Below are 21,947 nucleotides of genomic sequence, written 5' to 3' on the forward strand. Positions count from 1 at the left end.
CTTCTCAGCGCAGATCTCATCAATAATATTACAACGATGAGGCGCCATCTTTTTCTGTTCGTTTGGTATAGTGATAGGCCACGTATAGCATATAATATATACTATATATACAGGGCGATCCAATAAACGTAAAACATTCGTTGTTTTAAAAACTCAACATTTTTGAAAATATATTTTTCATATAATCTCTCATGGTAAAAAAATTTATAATTTTTTAATACTTATCGTTTTGTAATGGATTAAAATTATATAAAAGAAATATTTTCAAAAGCGTTAATGTTGTTTTTTGAAATTATGAGTGACTTATGTTAAATTTATCACTCTGTATATATAACGAAAATAATGTCGTGGTATAAGGAAATCGGTATTTTGACTAGCGGAAGGTGTTTAAACGGCAATTCTAGAAAATTCTACTTGAACTTTTACGAGGAATGGGCGAGTGTGGCGGGGCGGCGGTGTGGGCACTTATACAAATAATAACGTATAGATTTTGAACTATAGTACTGCGCACGGGAGAATCAAAATAATGGATGGTCCCGCGCAGCTATCGCTACATCGATCGCCGTTCCAACAGGTAACTTGTGGTGTGCGTGTACCGGCGGTGTACCCGACCCGGGACTGTTGCTAACTGTTGGTACTGTTGGTAGTAGTGCGCCGGAAGGTGATGGTAAAAAGCGCGCGTGGTTTGTGCGTTTGAGAAAAATAGTGTTGGAGAACGGTTAGCGGGTCGGTGGCAAGAGGGAACGCCGTTGGCTGGGCGGCCGTGTAAACGCGTATTGCTGGGGCGTTGGCGACAACGTTGGCTCAGCGTTTCTCATCCGTATTTTAATCCAACCGTTGCCCACACTGTATGCCACACTGTCGATCGATCGACACGAGCCGAGCGACGCGCTTGCGTTGCCGGTGCCATTTTTTACCGAACCCGTCCCGGGGCCCCGGGCACACATTCGTCGCATTCGTCTTGTTGTACGTACAGGTGGCGCACGTGCGCACTGTCGTTCACGACTAGTCGTTGTAGCTGTTGATCACTAGCCGCCATTATCCGCCGTACACCATCATAGTATTATACACCCTACGCGACTAAATCCGCAAACACGGGTCTCCAAATGTCAACGCCCGATGCGTCGTCCGAGGACGAGGACCCGGACGGCAATCGTCGTCGTCGTCGTCGTCGTCCTTCCAAACGTTCGGTGAGCAAAAAATACTGTACTAATAAAGTTATCACATAATGTTATAAAATAATATTGCTGATTATTACTTGAGTTTATCATTATTTTCGGATCGCATCCAACTGGTTGAGTTTACCATACAGCGTCCGTACACAATATAGTACTTTAATATTTTGTATTATAGGCCTTGTCAATAATAATGTCCGGTTGTCTATTGTCATTACAATTCATTTGCAGCGGTGAAACATGATTGCGTTTTTACGATTTTAGGGGATATTATAAAAAATGGGGTAAAATCGATTTCAAGTAGACTTGACGAAAAATTCAAATCTATTTCAGAATTATTATTGCTACATTATATCAATCGGTACTTTGGAAATAAGACACGTCTATAATATTATGTTGCATGTGTGTTAGAGTAAAACAGAAAATTGCCGCTTTTAATTCCCTTGGCGATTAGTATTTAAGGTTTATCAATGATAACCTTTGGTACACTAAACAATCATTGAAATTTAGTTTGATTATACTTTTAATTAAAAAATCATACTTAATAATCTATTCAATAAGTAGATAGGTTTAACCAAAGTTCACTTTGGTATTTTTGTATAATAAGTTCTTTAAACATTATGTAACACTATTTTCTACTATATTTTATGTATTCTGATGTTGATCTAATGTATTATTTTGAAATTAATAGATAAGAATAAAAGAAATATTTATTTACCATTTTTTTTCTTATAACTTTTAACTGACTACCTACATAATAGTGTTTCTTTTAATTATAATTATACAATTAATACCTAAACATATTTAAAATTTTTAAAAGAATTTATCTATTTTTGAAATACTAACTCACTGTATACATTATCATTACTGGTATATCACCAATAAATCATATTTTGAACTGCAAAGTTATAAAAAAGTTTGTTACATTACATTTTTTAGATGTCCAATGCAATGCTAACACCTGGTTGTGCGATATTACAACTGCTAGGTTATAATGTAGTTTCAATAGGTCATCAGTACTATCTTTAATAGGAACATGATATGAGCAAACATTACTTTGCATTAATAAACTTATTTTTTAAACATCTGAATACTCACAGCTGATATTTTTCATGGAAGTTATTTTAAGTTTAAGTTTAACTTATATTAATAATTGTATAGGTATATTATATAAACAGTGAATCCTTTAAATACCGGACATTCTTGGTACCTGATATTTTGTCCGCTATTCAAAAGGTTCAGTTTGTAGAAAGTTTGAAGTTTGTTCAAAAAAAAAAACATTCAATGTTTGGAGGTGTTTGTTAAGGGAGGTTTCAATGTATATATTTATTAAAAGAAAAAAACAAATTATATAATATATTCTAAAATAAATCTTTTTAAGTAATAAAAAATAATAATAATAACAGTTTATTAGAATAATAATATAACATTTTAAAAAGCAAAATAAAATAATACTTAAAAAATATATATATAATTATATTATTACACGTTAATATAACATTAATCCCTAAGTATTCAAGTTTCTTGACATAATTCATAATTTATAATAAATAAATTAATAATTTTTATTACATAAATCACTGAATTGTTTACTTTTTATTTATATTATTTGCCACCGTCGCTTATTGACTTCAAAGTTTTAACTATTAATACTAATTAACTCAATAGACAATAATCTGTGTACAGGGTGATCCTTTTATCATTAAAACTCATTATTTAAAAAAATTTTGACTTTCAATTTTTTTTTTCAAAATTTTAAGTTTCATGCTTTTCTAAAACTATACAACATTTTTATTTTTTTCACCCTTATATTTAATAGTGAAATCACTATCAACTTATGATTTTCCAATAGCAACCTATTTATAAAATGTTATAAAATAGTTATTATTTTTTTTTTTTTTATGAATTTTAATGTTAAAATTATTATTTTTTATTTAACCGTTAGTGAGTTATAGTTAGATTATTACGGTTGTGAGGCTTTGATAACTACTAGTACAAAGTTCATTACTGTGTCGATAGTTGATAACGAGTTAATTACATATGAAAATAATATGTATCTCTTATAATTATCTATTACCCGTGTAACTACTAGTCTTCAGAAACAAGAAGTCTTATAAAACCCGGAATCCACCTAAAAAGCTATCTTGCTAAAAAATTAACGAAAAATTATAATTTGTACGTTAAAATTCATAAAAAAAAAATAACCCTATTAATTCAGTATATTTTAAATATAAGTTGTCATTTGAATATTAAAGGTTGATATTGGTATCATTATTAAATAAAAAAGTGAAAAAAAATAAAAATCTCATAAAGTTTGATAAAAGCATGAAACAAAATATTTTGAAAAAAAAAAAATGAAAAAAGTCAATACTTGACGAAACAATGAGTGTTTAATGATAAAAGAATCACCCTGTGAATATACATACAAGCAACGATGTGATATATTAGTACACGGCAGTGACTCTTGAAAACCTATATGATCACAGGCAACAGCGATAAGATTAAAAATTGCCTAAATATTCCTCTTAAAATAATAGTTAATAAGAGCTGCCTTAATTTTAAATGATATAACTTGTGGAAAATATGATACTTTACAATTTTAAAAAAATATTGTTCTTAATAGAATATATCAATAGATCAGTTTAAATTATTAAAAGAATAGTTAAATAGTTTTCAATTATTTATGGCTCATAAAACTTGAATGTTAAAATTTTTTTCTCGCTATTCATAGATTTTAAACTTTATACCTAAGTGAATTAGAATAAAAATAGTTATTTAATTATAATAATAAAAAACTGAATGTTCAGTTGCTATTTGTATTTAACTTTATTAAAACTTAACCAAAACCAGTTAATCAGTTAATGCATCCAAAAATTATAATATTGCAGGCTACCTTTTTTTTTTATATATATATATCTTACATTGTTACTAGAATAATATTTTATGTATTTATATTGTATATAGTTTTTTTTATTAAATAATATATATATAAAGCGAGAGAGAGAGAGAGAGATATTTACTATTTTTTTATAATATAATATATTCCTATTATTTATATGTATGAATTAGGTTTTAATTAAATTATAAAAAAGATTTAATTTTTTATATAAAAATTCAAAGTTGTTCATCTGTAGTTAGTTTGGATAATAAGCTATGATAATGTGATACAAGCATTTCTATGTTATTATGTCACTCATAACTTTGTCTATACATTTATAAAAGTCTCTATTTTTTCTTTTTTATAATATAGGTTTTAATAGCTCTTAATTTTTTTAGTACGGAATCATATCAATCTCCATTTGGTAATGATCTTTTTACTTCAGTATCCCAGGCCACTGTATCAAAATTGTGTTTACACTTAATTATTCTGAAATTTTTAATAAGTGGATTTAATTCCCATCTAGCATACAAGAATTAACTGAAGAGTTTTTTTATATAATAATATTTTTTTTATTTACTAATTTTAAATAAAAAAATATTATATAAACAAACAACTATTTTCAGTATTTATAGAAAAACTAAGTTCCCCAAAAATATAGGCTGCATTGATTGTACACATGTAGTCATCGTACCACTTTCTGTAAATTTTAACCTGAATGAAAATCAATATACAGAACACATATATGTCAATTGCAAAGGCTACCCCACTACATTAATGTTTGAATTGTAAAATGTACTATAATAATAAATGCATCTGTAGTACTTCATAATATATGTGTGTCATTTAAAGTTCCTGAAATTAATGAAGAAATCGGTGATTTTAATATAGGCATGTGATGTACCATGTAGTATCAGATTTTTACCATCGAAATAGAGATCTAAAATTAGGAAAGCACCAAAGAGACAAAATTGTTAGACTTTTTCAAAATCATTATTAAATTAATATAATAGCATATAATATAGATTGTTAAATCAATTTGAAAAGATTAAAGTAAATATTTTACAGTAGTTTGTAATTATAAAACAAAAGAAAACTCAAAATTAAATTCAAAATTTAACACAGTAATATAATTTCATGTAAATAAAACACTTTTTTCACTCAATATCACACTTTTTATTTCTTTTTAACTTTAAATCGATTGATATAACACTCAGTCTATTAGTTACATATAAGTTAATTATATATTATAGATTTATTTCATTTTTGTAACAGCCACATCTTTTTTATCAATTAATATAAGATTTTTTTGATCCATCATTTTTAATTTCTTATTATAATAATCAGTTATACGTTCTATTTTTCTATTGGCTCCATCTGCTAGGCATTGAACTGTTGTATTATTTTTCATCATTATTATTATTATTATTATTATTCTATGGTATAGACTTATTTCCTTAAAAATGTATATACTATTAATCTACATAGTTACATATTATATCTATATGATATGATAATTTTATGTGAAATTACTGAAATATCAGATAAATAAATAGTGAACTATAAATTATATAATTGCCAATTTTTGTAGCTGTTACATCTAACTTTTGATATTTATATTTTTCTTGTTCAACTTCTACAGTAATCACATGCCGATAAGGTTCTACATCAAATTGTTGTTCAATAGTATCAACTGCTGTTATTACAAATATTATTTCAAATTAATTTTGGTTATTTATATGTGCAGAATATTTTATCTAATAGTTACTTACGTCTTACATCATTGTCATCATAATCAAAAAGTAATTGTTCATTGTTATCTGCAAATCCAAATTTCAAAAGTAAAATAAGTAAAATTATTTAAAGTGTTTGGGTAAACGATCTAGAAAACAATTATTTTGAGTAGTTAGGTAATAAAATTATATTTTTATTTAATACTATTTTAATGTATGTTTACAATAGAACTGTTAATTATAATTGATACGAACTATATTAGTTTAGTACTGTTATTTTATTAGCATAAAATGTATTATTATAATTCAGTATTTTGTGAAAAGAGCATAATGTCTGATAATTAATTAAATTAATAATACAATAAGTAACCTCCAGTTTCATTACATATTATCATGTTATTTTCCTTGGCAACAACACCATCAAATGAAAACTTAAGGATATTGTAGACATACTACCACTAATATATTATAATAAAACTAGATTAAGACCTAGTACATATATTAATGCAATAAATACATGTAATCAAAATTATCTTTTTCCATTTCAGTACCTAACATTGCATTTAATTCAGTTGTTATTTTATTTTCAACATTTTTTGGACATTTTCTGTGTAAAATTTGCTGTAAACTTTGAAGCAGCAAGCTGTGGATCATTTGACACTAATTCCACTAGCATTTTCATTTGGCCTTTAACAGGCCTAATTTTAGTCATACTGAAAAAAATAATCCAATGTTTTTGAATATGGTTAACTAGTTCTATAATAGCGGGCAACGTATAAGGTATGACTTCGCCTCTTATCGCCGCTGACAAATTAAAACCTAATATTTTAGGTAACGTTCACATACCAAAAGCCACGTGCATTTCAAATGTATATGATTAAATAAAATGATTTTTATCTGACTCCATGTAAATGAATATTGCCTTGTGGAATAAAAAAAATGTGTTAAATAAAGATATTTGTTTTCTAATATCCCGCCAACAGTTATATATGGTATATTTACTATCCTGGGTAATATTGTCTCGAGGTAGGTGGGGTCACCAACCACAACCGCACATAAGTTTGGCCACTACTATAGTAGGTGCCTCCTAATTATTTTTATTAAAAAATAAATAATACTGAACACCTCAACTTTAAATACTTATAAGTTGTACCCTCATATACCAACTTAATCTTATATGCGTATCGTGTATGACATTGTAAATTTTCGTTCATCAGTTTCAATAGTGTGCTTTTAGTTTAGATATTAGAGTGAATTTACCTATTCATATTTAAAATGCTTATAATTCACTTAAAAATTAAAATATTTTAAAAAACAACGAGAAAACACAAGATAATGTTCTCACCTAAAATCTTGATAGTAGGTCAAATCACTCTAATATCAAAACAAACGGCACACTATTTGATATTGGTGAACGAAAATTTGCTATGTTGTACATATCAGATGAGGGTACGACATCGCTTTAATACGAAAAAATGTTTAAACTGTTTAATAAAGTATAATGTAATTAAGTTATTAATATTTTATTATAACTATTCAAAAATACTCTTAAATACTTATTTAATATTAAATTTTTTCAATATAGTTATTAATTACCTATTGTATATCCGTATAAGTACAACGGTCGTCGTCAGATTGATTGGCGCGGCGACTGCGATTTTCAGTAAGTGTAGCTTAAACTAGCCCCAAGAAGCGTTTCTGGTTTCGTCACGTCTCGCTGCGCACCAGGTTGTTTATTATAAATTTATCAAAGTAAACGACAATGGTTGAAAATGCCACTACTCATAATATTAATAACATAGAAATATGGAAAACCCTTAGTTTTCTTATTCATGTTGCCGTCGTGCGTAGTCGCCCTGTCAATTTATCTGACGCCACTGTAACATTATTAAATGACAATATAGGTAGGTATATAAAATAATCTTTATACGATGTATAAAAATCAATAATCTATATAATATATAAAAAGGAAATTCTTATTGAGAATAGCTCACCAATTTGGCTTATTTTTTTGTGCTTGTGATAGATTTTTAAGATTTGTATGATAGAAAAGTCTTAAAAAATCCACTGGAAAAGTCGGTAATTTGTTACAGTTTTATTACACAAAATATAATAATTAAAAACTGTTCTTTTTTTAATCCGTATAACCAAAGTTAACACAATCAACAAAAAAAAATTTGTTGTATTACCCGAGCATATTTTGCGAAATAATATGTATAGATCACACGTGAATGGCAGCTTAATCATTATAGCGATACTTATTATTGGTTAATTTGTGGTTTATTTCTTTAAAAAAAATATGTTATTAATGAGGTATCGAACTATCGGCCGGCGTACGCGCCAAAGTAATCAAACTACATATTAACGATTTAATGAGACTAACGAAGAGAGTAAACAACGTTTGGAGGAAAATCGAATAAGAAATCTCTATCGTTATATAAGGCAATGCCAGTACCTATGTGGCTATGTTTGCAGTTAATAATTATACTCAATAATTTATTCTAATTTTAAAGATTTTTTTATAAAGATGTCAGAAAAGTTAGAGTATAGCTTGAATTACGTTCGAAAATATACCAAGTGTTAAATCCAATCCGAAACAGGAAGACCGTTTATTTTGATTGAATATAAGTTCTCAAAGTAATACGTCGATTTACCATTAAACGGAAATACGTCTAAATAGGTATACATCGATATACCTAGTACTTAACTTTATATTTGTTAATTTTTTCCCGTGAAAAATCGGGTTATACAGCTAGTCTTGTTTTCAAAACGGAATATTACGTTATAATATAATTAGAACCTTGGATCTTAGTTAGTTATTTAAATTTTAAATTTATCAAATGACAATAATTATTAGTAGGTACTAAAAAAATAATGTGTATTCTATATAATTATAAATATAGTTATTACTTATTAATATTTTAGAATGGAATAACTTTTGTAGCAACTACATTTTTTGTTTAGAGCATTAAAAATAAATAACGATAATAACGGCCACGTTATTACATGCTTAATTACTATTACTTTCGCTGTCGAGACCGAACGGTTGTACACTTGTAAGCCCGGGGTTTTACAGCTATATTTTCATAGAAAAATAAATTTTACATACCTGAATTGATATTATGACTTCATAATAATAATCTTAATTTTACGGAATAATATTCCAATTTTATTTTTAAACGGACAATGTAATATAAACAGTCTTTAATATTTAATACATAGATTTATAATAAATAATTTCAAATTAGAACATAATATAAGTACCTATAAGATGTATGTAACATATGATAATAGATAATGGCTAACAATAAGTTTAAGAAACTATGAATAAATAAATTTATAATGAGTATGCAATACTATAATAATAATTTTATACAGTTATAATTGTAATGAAAATTCGTTAGATGAATGAAAAAATTCCGATCATTTTATCATTTTTGCTATTACTTAGGGACATTGAGACAATATAGTATGCACAATTTAATAGGTATTTTTTCATGATGTTTTTCACATAGAATAAAGTTTTACCGCATGATCCCATTATATTTATTTTGAAATTAATACGTTCTAATAATTCAGGGCAGTCTATTATGTTATCTAACTTTAAGTTTTGATAGATTAAAAAAATCCTACATATATTACCTTAAGTATGGAATATTTTAGACATGGCATTTTAATGATATAAAACTAAGAAATTATTTTGAATTTTATACAATGTTTATAATTGACATAAATATTTTGAGACCCATATGAGACATCTATATTCTAACCGTGAGCAAACCAATGAGTAATATAATAATTTAAAAGAAGTCTCATACAAAGTCTACATGTCCGTTTTAATAAACCTATAGTTTCTGAAAAGTTATTTTTCTTGTGAAGTCAATATGGTTAGTAAATAATAATTTTCAGTCAAAATAAATATTTAAATCATCCACCCAGGCCCGTAGCCACGGGGGAGGGAGGAGGCATATTGCCCCCTACCATTTTTATCGCAATACATTTATATGTGATTTTTTTTACAAAAAATGAAATATTTAAATATTTATTTAGATTTAAGGATAAATTATCTTTAATACACCAATCTTGGTTATTATTTAAATCGATTTTTAAATTGTCTGTGTCTTTTAAATTCTTCTTGAATTTTTTTCTTAAAAATGTTTGCATCGTCAGCGAAAAATAAAATATTAGAATTAGTAATGATGACTTAGGTAGATCATTTATTAAAATGGAAAAAGAAGCTTCTAGTGGAACTCCTGAAATTCATATATTTTTATATCAAACGATTAGTTTACGGTTTAATAAAAATGAATTAAATTAACTCAACAGGGGATAATATTAAATCCATAATGTTATACAATTAATAAGTCGTGATCAATTTTATTAAAAGTTTTTTCCATGTTCGTATATACATATTATGTATAATTATTTAACTTAATAGTATTCATATAGTTATCCCTAATATTTAATACTGTTAATAATTAATATGTTAATATGACAAAAACTTATTAACACCACTCTACGAGAGTTATTTATATGAAATGTTCTGTTTATTTAAAGAAAAATTAAATAATAAATGTAATGAAGTTTTATCGTAATTTACAACACAAGTTGACATGTCATAAACTCATAAGCATTATTACAATTATAATACATTATATTATAGGAATTACTTATCATTTTTATACAGATATAATATTATGATCAAGTGTTTTGGGATCTTGTATTCAATTTTAAAAATTTTGACCCAGCGAATAATTGTTTTATCGACATTTATAGAAAACAACTAAAAACCAATATATTATAAAAAATATATTTTAGTATACAACATTTTGTATTTAGATATTTTTAAGTTTATTTTAAAATATAGCAAAGTAAATTCAATTGTGTATAATATGTATTATTAATATTAGTAAAATATCAACAAATTATAAAAATGATATTTACTATTAAGTATTGTATTACATTACACACATAGATAATAATTTATGTTATAACCGTTTTATATTTGACCAGTAACATTTATTTTATTGAGTTTAATTAAATGAATAAAATCTTGGCGAATTCGTTCTAAATGATATTTTTAATAGATCTAATCCGATAAATATATAAATTACTGATGGTTATTGTTACTAATGGTTGTGCAAGCATCTTAACAATAAATACTATCTAGGCAAGTAGGCTTCTCGTTCACTCGTACTCTCTATTTTGTATTCAGAAATATAACTAACATCTTAATGATATTTGTTTTTAATAAATTGGTTTTTTTTTAATAAAATAGGCAAACGACGACGACGAACACATCAACAACTTGGCATCTCTTCGACGTCGAAAAATTAGGCAGTCTTCTAGAAATTGCCTTGTAAGAATGTCAACTATAGAATCTGGAACGTCACCACCACAAGAATCATCACCGTTACGCAAACCAAAAAATCAAACTCCACCACTATCACACAAACAGAAACATCAATCACCACAGTCATTGCGTGAATCTTCATTTTTGAATGCCGCGATGGCTGACTCAGGAACCGTTGATGTAGAAGCTGAAAAAAACAAAAAACTTTTGGAATGGGAGCTATCGGCATTGGAAGCGGACGACTTGCGGTCGCATGCCTGGTACCATGGCCAACAGGTAGATCGCAATGAGGCTGAGAGGCTCTTACGCCAGTGCGTTGCTGAAGAATACAGTTTTGCTACTACTACAATCACTGAGAATACTAATAATAATGATACGATTATTACTCCAAACCATGCTACTGCCACTGCCTCTAAAATATCTTCAAATTTACGACATAATGTTGAAAAAGACACCAGTGACTCGGATGGGATGGAAGATATCAGCAGTGAGAGCAGCGACACGGATTTTGTCTTCGATGACTTCATTGACGATCTGGTAAACGAACAAGGCGTGGTATCTAATACGTCCACCGCAATGGCTGCAGAACTACTATTGCAACAGCGTCGCCGCATTGATGGTGCGTTACGGAAGTTAAGACCCAAGCGACCGAACCGACCTCGGCGGCATTTCTACTGTTTCTTAGTTCGAGACAGCCTAAATGTTCGGCCACCGGGCCGATACGTTGTGTCGTGTTTGCGGGTTGATAAGTTTGAAGATTTCGAGACAAGGGATAAATACAAAACCGATGAGCAACGTCGTAAGTTTTGCCGACAACAACAACGACGGCAGCGAAGACAGAATCGATATCCAGTATTGCATTTTGTTGTAAATGAGGTGAGTAGCACATGTTAAATTTAACTTATTATTTAGTAATTTCTTTCTTAATATTGTTTTGAATCTGATTTAAAATTCGCAAGACCGTAGAATGGTTTGAAAATTACCACATTTTAAAAATGAGCCAATGGTTTTATTATATCTACATTTTTTTGCATAAAAATAATTCAACGGTAATTGATTTCCCTATTTTGAATTGATTGAAATTATAATAAAAAATATATTGACATCTTTTAATTCAAGTAATAAAATAAAAACAATCGTATAATAGGATATGTATTCTTGTCTAGATTTTTCAATTCTTTTACACTGTTGGACTAATTATGTCATCGAATTTAAATAAATAAACTGTGTACCCAATAAAAAAATTTAGTTAATAGAAATAGAATAACTAGATTTTATTGAGAATATTAGACATGACACAAAATTAAAAGTAAACTAAAATAATACATTTTCAGTATAATAAAAATAGATCTGTCTTGGGAACTTTTGTTATGCAGTTTAATAATCGCATTCTACTCAAAAATAAAATTTAAAAACTACTAACTTTTTTATTGATACTTGAAATTAAATTGTTAATAAAACTATAGGTACAAGACAAATTAATCATTAGGTACGAAATGTACGAGATTCAATAAGCAAGTTTTTTAAAAAAGAAAATAATATAATTTTATAAAAAAAAGATTTCATTCTAAAAGTTTGGTGTTAAAGATTTTGCTTGATCTTAAAAATTGATTTAAAAAATAATATTTTATGTAATTCATTTTCTTAACTAACAGAAATATTGACAATGTTGAATTCAATTAATCCAATTTGAAATGTTTTTCTTTGTGGTATTGACCATATTAATACATTATAATATAATATACCAAGTAAAATATTTCAAGCTTAATAAGTATTAATATACATATTTTACTGTTGTATATAAATAGTTTTGTTGTTTATTCTAAAATTATAGATAATCCTGCAACCCGGAACAGTATATGAGCGATCGCAGTTTACTTTTGGGGAAACTTTACCTTCATTGTCTTCCGCTATTTCTACTGCAGGAGTAAACAGTAACGTTGGGCTTAACGAACAACAGCAATATCAGCCGGGATTTGATAGTGTACCCGATCTAATCAGGTACTATGTTGGTGGTGCTGATGACAATGCCGTATTATCATACGGCAGTGGAAACGATGGAGCTGGTAGTGGTAGTATGACGCTTGCTCGGACACCACAAACTGAAGTACGAATTAGGTATCCATGCAACCGGCGTCGTCCTCTGATGGACAACTTAATGGTTGAAGTTTCAACTCGAAATATTCTACCGGGAACGACGGAAAATTCTCGATTAGTGATGCGACAACGATCCAGTGCTTCAACTACGACTTCTGCCCATACTGAAGGATTACGGGTATTATCTTCTTCTCCTGGTGGGTCAACAGAAGCATTAACGTCATCTCAAAATATAAACCATCGACGCCATTCACCGTCTCCACCGCCTCATACTTCAAAATGGATGCGAGTACAGTCTTCGTCTAGGTCATCAGTTCGAAAAACTCCTTCAGCGACCGTAACTTCCGCAATGGTTACGTCATCGGAGTCTACTCCAGTAGCAAGATCAGTAAATCAATCTCAGTCACAACCATTACCTTCTTGCTCACGATCGTCAACCCCACCAGTTACATCGGGTCCCTCAGTATCAACTCTACCCCGTCTGTCAAAATCACCGCAAGATCTTATAAAAACTTTCCCGAGTCGTTTTAAATCTGAAAACGCATCAACATCAATTAAAACTCTACCACGTCAATCAAAATCATCTTTTCCACTTCCATCAACCTCCAGATCATCATCGCTTTCATCTGAACGCCCTTCATCTCCCGAATCAAAATCAATATCAGACCAATTACGACGCACCCCGTCATCTTCAGGTATATCATCGAGAAATACCCAAAATTTGACTATCTCTGATTTATTATCTTCGCCATCATCTTCCACTAACTCGTCAAGACGTTCGCGGAGGTCAGTTGCTGATTTCTTAAACCGTGGATTAACGGGGCCACCGTTCAGCATTTTTAGTATAACTGCGATGGGCGTGAATGACGGTGTACCTTCACCGGCCGTTAATATAGATGCACCTGGAACATCATCGTCAGATAGAGATAGGTTCAATGAGCATGCTGTTGATTTGTTTTCACTACCCTTCGAAAGAGCTGTGATGTCTTCATTTGTACGCATACGAGTACGCAATGGGTATCGCAGTATGTTAAATAGGGCAATACGGCCTTCGTCTTCAAGTCAACACAGGAGACCTCCGAATACGAATAGTCCAGATAGCCATCAACGTGGGTCAGCAAGCCATCGGAATCGACCTGGAAGACGCCAAGCTCCTAGTCATAACTCAAGCATACAGAGTTCTTCAGAAAATGATGATGACGATGAAGAACAAGAGCAACTGAAATCCTCGTCGTCATCTGGTGCGTCTTCTGTTTCAACATCTACGTTAAAGAATGAAGAGATTGAACGAAGTAGAGGTAAAAACAAGCAGTTTGTAGATGGAAAAATAACAAAGAATGAAACTTTTGATAAGGAGGGTGGAGAGGTTGAGAATCAGACGGATTGTGTGGAGGGAGATACAGAGGCAGATCAAATGTCAAGCAACGAACAGACAACTCCACATCCAGATTGCAACATAAATAACTCATCATCAGAAACATCTGAAAATGAAAATTTTCAGAAATGCCGCACTCGTTGGACTAACACAATGCGTCAAGGGTTAGTTGATATGCAGAAACATTCGCATTCAGATCACCATAATCAACAACTGACTCAAATTACGGAGACACGGAATCGTGATCCCCGACAACGAGGTTCGCGGCAAATACATCAGACGCCAACTGAAGACCAAGAGATCGATAATGTGGGTACAAGAATTGATTCCAGATTATCAACGAACACAGATCGGTCAACTACTTTAGGCCCATCTGTTCTACTTCAAACTCGTACCATTCGTAGCTCCATTAGATCATCAAATAATAATCTATCCGAAAACATGATTAGGCAATGGGTAGGTTTACAAAGAGTTTCAAACCAAAGTAATAACCCCGATGCAGCTTATAATGGAGGCCAAATACCTTTGGTCGCAATTTTGCCACGTATTCGGCGACAACGGTGGGAACGGCGACAAAGCAATAGAAATGTGGTCGCGTCGGGGGACCTTCACTTGCCGGTGGAGGATCACCTTTTACCGGTAAGAGAGTTCCTCAGCGGACACGTGTCTCCATTTGGAAAAGCCCAACTGCTAGCGCAGAAGAATATAAATTATCCTCAAATGAATACGGAGATGGCTGGCCACAACATCGTCAACCAAGTGAGTGGCATCGTTTCCTTAGCCAGAGCTGACCAATTGAACACAACTACGACATCCGACAACATTTACTGCCCCCCCATTACCGCCGAGTGCAGCACCGACATATCAGGTCTAGAAGTAGGTACTTGTTCTGTTGGTGTCAGCAGTATTGGAAGCAAGCTGCCTTGTGATTACGTAAACATCGATACTTGCATCGACGACCATAACAACTTGGTTAATAAAAATGACACCCAGCATCATAACATCAACTTTCTTGAAAAAATCTATCACAGAAAAAGACACCAAGTCATCAAACAACAGAGCAATAATAACTACAATAGTCTTATTGATAATAACATTGACACAGCCGTCGATTATGAAAATATAATTTCTCACAACACTGAAAATACTACTGATTTCAATTACGAAAATATAGGTCAAAGCGGTGTTGAAAATCAGCAAGAATTAATTAATGATTTTAATGAGGGTAGTACTGCAGTTGCCGATGCGTTGCGGGCCGTTCACCTTGCGATAATTGGTGATCCCGATGACACCAGTAGAACAACAGTAGGTAGCGGCAAACTAGCAGCCGCCTTGTGTCGCGCTGATGGTCAGGCTACTGTACTACCATATCGAATGAATTTTACTGAGAGTGAACAAACTGGACCACTTTTGAGTACATGTCCGCTCCAACTTTTGGGTCAACCTGGACCAGCCGGACGTCGAGCTCGTCTGGATGTCATAGAAAGGTATGATATTTTTAAGATCATATGTATTTAAGGTAGTTTTATTCTATAGTTTTTAAGGAGAGGGGGTCATATTAACAAATAATCATGCTTAATACGTGTAAAGTAAATTTAGAGTAATGAGTATTTGCACATACTTTTTTTACGACCCGTAAAAGTACTCAAAAACGTATGCACATGTTAAAATAAAGACAATATGACTGCAAATCTAATTTTTTCAGAACATAAAATAGTTCTACTTAGACTAGACACTTCTTAAGTAGGGTGGCCCTGATTCTTTAAAACCTTAGGATTGATTCAGATCACTGGAGTATTGATGTGTTGGGTATTTTTCGAAATATGAATTTCTATTTTCTCGTTACATTGATAATATTTAAGTGAAAAATTTATTTTTTAAAAACCCCCTTTGATAAATTGTTGATAAGATTTTGCTGAATTAAAATTCCTTATTTAAAATTTATTTATAAGCTGCTATGAGAGGGGGCTGGTCTGAAGTTACTTCAGCACTATAAAAGTGAAATAATTGGTTTTTAACAAATTTTTTTTTTCACCAATATTCGTACACTATTAGCATGAATTGGAACGACTCTTTTTGGATTTTGCACAACCATTACTTTCGAATTATTTATAAAAAAAATCATGAGTAATATCAATAAATATTTGATGTTACTTGATAATTATTACTCAACTTTTTATTTACTCCTGCAAAACAAAAATTATATTTTATTATAGAAGTTACATTGAATTGGTGTTAGACAAAGAAATTAAACGTTAATTTAAATTTTAATTAGGTATGTTTAATTGGTATGGGTAATAATTAAATATTATTTATTGTATAATATGTCGTACTTTTTTATTATTTATTATGTTTTTACTGTTCAGATAAATTTGATGCCAGATGAAATTATTATTGATATGTTTGAACATTTAGGTATACAATGATACTAATAATTAATACCTAAAAATGAAAATTTATATAATTGAAGTTTAAACAAATTTTTTCAATGTTAAAAATAATGTCAAGAATTTTTTTTAGTACATTTTTTTAAAAAAAATTCTGTTATGAGTGCATTAAATCGTTTTGTTAAAGAATTTTTCTTGTTTTTTAGAGAATTAAAATCCGTTTCCTAATAATTATATTATATCAAATAAATAAATAAATAAATATATACATATAAATAATATAGAAAAAAAAAATTAAAAATATAGAAAGAATAGTTTAAATTTTTAAGTTTTGTGAACTATGAGGTTTGAAATTATTATTGGAACACGTGCCTTATACATTAGGTACAATATTAATTAAAATCATATGGATTAAAATGTACACATAATAGATACATTAATATCATATTAGTATCATATTATTTAAATCTTTATATTAGTTGTATTACTTTCATCATGATATAAATACTTCACTTTAGTTAAAAATATAATAAAAATCTACACACCATCATTATATCCTTAACTGGTACAGAGTTTGTATTGAGATCATCATACAATTCATGGTCGTTTGTGTGATATTTTGCTTAAGTTTAATAATGGTCAATATAATGTCCATGGGTGTAACTAGGATTTATTAGTGACAGGGGTCTAGAGTCCTAGAAAGCCAAAGTTCAAAATAATTTGAAGGCTAATTGAGGCTAAAAAGTAAAACCTTATAGGTGGGCTAAATACAAATACAGGAGGGCTAAGCCCCCCTATATCCCCCTAGTTATGCCGATGGTTATGTCTATGTTATGATTTTACCTGGCAAAATGGTATAACGCCAAGAACTTCAAAGACTATTGTTACACAGATGAAAATTAGAGACATGTCACATACATTAATAGGAGATTAATTTGCAAATTCACTACTACATTGATCATTTTCTAATATTTGGTTAAAAAACTCCATCGTGATTTTTTATAAATAATTTGCAAATAAGGGTCGTGAAAATTCCAAAAGTAGCCATACAAACTTATGCTAATTAAGTAGTGAAAGTTTTTTTAGTTAAATTGGGGGAGGAGGGAGTGTAATGTACGTGTAAGTGGTTCACCATCAATACTTATTACAATATTCAAATATCATTTAACTCCTTGACTTGTACAGTAGTTAATATTAGTCACTATTACTTAATGTATTATGTATTAACTGAGGAAAATAATATGGCGGCTGCCTACCAACTTAATGTTGTATGTGGCGTCGTCATTTAGGTTTGCTTGTCTACAGTACCTGGTTGCAATGACAGTAATAGTGACGCCATGTCTGCTATTAATTGGCAGTGATATCAATGACAAAGAAAATCTAGCAGATGTGAATCTTGAATGGAGTTTGGAAGATGAATACGAATACCGGCGTCGGCGGTTCTATTACCGATGTGCTGGTTTCAGTAGTTGGCTTGTCTCCGATAACGATTCAACATCTGACGATGACGACGACAGTTATAAATTAACAGCAAATTCAGATTTTGATTCTGGTTATTCATTACCACCAAGGGAAGAATGGGCTGTTGAAAAGCGTCATTGGTTAGATCTACTGACTAGGCATAGAGCAGCTGCCCTGGATAAGTGGATTCGTACGGCAGCTGATGCCAAACAGGCAGTGGGTGATGTGTATGGTTATCGAGCTCTGATGTCTGCGCTATGTTCTGACAGGGTAATCGATGAAATTTAAATATAAAATATTTTGATTAGATATATACAATATTATAAATTTCCACTAATTATTTTTGTATATATTTTAGATCCAGGCACTACAAGATGCATGGGCAACTCTTCGTCGCGTACATACTGCCACAGCCGTGGCATTTGAATCCCGGCTTCGACCCGAGTTTCTGGGCCGCGGTGAAAAGAATTTAATGACAATGTTGGGCAAACCAGGCATTAACGACATCGATGACAATGACGTTAATGAGCTACTACAGCTTCCACCAAACGCAACAATACCTGATGCGACATCATTGGCCGTTCTTTACGAACATTTGTATACTGACAATATTTCAGATGCTGGTAGTGTAAACTCTACTGCCGTCAGCTCAAATGATATTGGCAGTAAGGAAGAAAAAGACCCTAGACTATCGTCGTTTTTTACTTCACCATTGTTATTATCACCGTCACCATGGCTATCTCTTAAAAGTGGGATAAGTGGGGGACTAGGATCATCGATGGGGTCTGACTACGGACTAAGTGCACTTCATTTTTTATGTATCCAATACTCAGATTGGGTGCAGCAAAGTTGCGGTGATGATGATTCTATATTACCGTTAATAAAATCACCAGTATTACAACTAGACCGGTTTCGCAGTAATTTCCGTGCACTATTACGCCAATATAGCGGAGGTGGCTTTGGTGATTATGACGACGGCGATATAAGGTTTAACTATGTATCCGGTTATAAAGATGTAGACCTCCAAAGAGAAGAAAATACTTCCTACCACGAGGAATTCAATTACAATCGAAACGATGAATTTGCATACGAACGACAATATGAAGACAATGTGGAAGAGTATGGCACAGGTGGTGATGATAACGATGACTGCGGCGATGACGATGATGATGACGATGATGCTACAGTTATCTGCTACAATAATGGAAGTTCTATTTCGGTGATGAAAAACGATGCAGTTGATACTAGTTATGGAGACACACTCATTGCAGCTAAAACAGAAAATCAACGACAAACAACAACAAAAAATGAGAAATGTTTCAATCATAAAAAAGATCTAGAAGACAACCTTTATGACCGCTGGATCGAGGATGCGAGTGTTTATGGTCGAGGCCCTGCACCGCTGAATATCGTGTTCTGTACCGAGCTTCATGTTCGTCTATTTTGGCCCCCCACGCTTTTCCTTCAAGACATTAATGACAATGAAGATGTCATTGATCATAAATTGGCAATACCCGCCTATGCGTTAGGTACAACCTACGTGGCTACCGTAACAGCTGCTTTCGACGATAAAGACAAATTTACCAACCACATGTCTCATGAAATAACGGCACAACTGGACCAAGCTTCCCAGGACATGCGTCTCAGGTACAAAGCCATGGATGATTTTTTAGATAGAGCGTGTGCCTATTCAACGTCTGTCACTAAAATAGCCTACTAAGATAATAACGACGGTGGGAAAACAGCATTATCCGATATCACAGTGTACTTAAATGAATATGTAGACCAGCAAATATCTAACATTGGAAAGGTAAAGTTGTGCTGAACTTTGTTGGAGTAGCAAAAGATATATCAAAATTATTTTTTATGTATATAAAATCTAGGTATGATTTATAGAAATGTAAGTTTGTTGTACAATTTTCTACTTAATTTATGGCATTGTATCATTGGCAAGTACCTGCTATTATATTTATGGATTTGATTAGTTAGTTAAGTTTATAATTAGGTATAATGTTATAACGTGAGTCGTGAGTGTACTCATTATTGGGGAATATTCTAATTAAACTGCCCAGTGGCTGGGGGTAGTAAGAATTCCAGTCACGGTGATGAGCACGACCGGTCGTAAGAGGCGACCAACATGAGCTCCTGCGCGTGTCAAATATCATCCTGGTAGTGGCGATTACATGCTAAAAAGTTCACAGCTACTAGGTATGAGACACGTGTAGCTAGGTTATATAAGGCAGTTGACATTATATTTTGTTTCATTTGTTGTTCATAGTATGATTAATTTATACATTTTCATTTTTTTTTCTGAAAAACCGCTCCTAATATTCCGAATGTTATGCAAGTGTATATAATATAGAGTAATTTTTTTTTCATACAAGTTTCAATTATTTACTTTTTTCTAATCAATATAGTTCATGCAGAGCACAAGATTGATTTTCTTGTGAATGTTATTAATAAAACTAAATAATTTCAACCATTGTGTAATTAGTATCAATTAAAATTTTAATGACTCAGAAAAAATACATTAATTTTTAATACACAATATTTATTAATAATCAAGTTTAAGTTTCAAATTATTGATTGATAACATAATTCACTAAAAATTGTCATTCGTAATAAATATTCAATTAACCGTGTGCAGGACTTAGTGCGGTTAAATAGGTATATTTAAGTTAAAATTAAACATGTTTATATTCCAATTATCATTAAATCGTTTTTCCGACACCTACTAAAAAACCAGATATTCATTAACAGCCATTATAAGTTATGTTAACTAAGATTTAATATAAATATCTATTATAAATACCTTCATAGTATTTATTTATTTTTTTTTATTTTAATAAGAGGCAACGGACTGCTATTGTAAATAATTTAAGATTTTAATGATATAGAACTTTTAGATAATTATTATTCTTCATTGTTTTGCTTGCTCGTTCGCTGTAGGTTAAAATTTATCAAGTTTCCCATTTTTAAATTTACATATACTTTTTTAATTGATAAGTTATATACTACCATTTAATACTTTAACTACAAAGAAAGATAAGCCGCAGTTTTTACCCGAAAATGTATTTTCAAACACACACGTTTTACTAAGTAATTTTAATTTTTTTTTTTTTAATATTATAAATTGTTCAGGGCTTTAGAGTTGTTAGTTTGTCTATCATACATTGTAGAATAATTGTTTGTACATTTTATACCAGGTTAAATTGGTAGCTATTTTAAAATTATAATTTAAACTATGTATACTTACAAGCTTACACAATTTTAGAAATATTTGCCTTCTAACTGCATATGCACATAAAAATAAGTAATTTATATTACTTTAATTAAATTAAGATATAAGTTTAAATTTCAATTTAACTACATAGGCAACATTGATTATAATATTTTAATTTAGAAAAAAAATTAAAATTTGATAAACATTGATTAGGCATGAATTTTCAAAAAAATTGTATTAAATGTTTAAATTATGTTATGCATCA

The 21,947-nt window shown here is 30.7% G+C and overlaps 1 protein-coding gene across 1 annotated transcript; it reads left to right on the top strand.

Moving 5' to 3' along the window:
• Window positions 1-1,073: 1,073 nt before the first annotated feature.
• LOC113559701 lies at window positions 1,074-20,877 on the top strand. The gene is made up of 5 exons (XM_026965445.1): window positions 1,074-1,190; window positions 11,065-12,015; window positions 12,974-16,098; window positions 18,288-18,729; window positions 18,818-20,877. The coding sequence occupies exons 1-5, from the start codon at window positions 1,107-1,109 to the stop codon at window positions 20,177-20,179; spliced, it is 5,964 nt and encodes a 1,987-aa protein (XP_026821246.1). The 5' UTR covers window positions 1,074-1,106; the 3' UTR covers window positions 20,180-20,877.
• Window positions 20,878-21,947: the final 1,070 nt, after the last annotated feature.

This window comes from Rhopalosiphum maidis, chromosome 3, assembly GCF_003676215.2.
Source record: "Rhopalosiphum maidis isolate BTI-1 chromosome 3, ASM367621v3, whole genome shotgun sequence".
NCBI classification, from domain to species: Eukaryota; Metazoa; Arthropoda; class Insecta; order Hemiptera; family Aphididae; genus Rhopalosiphum; species Rhopalosiphum maidis.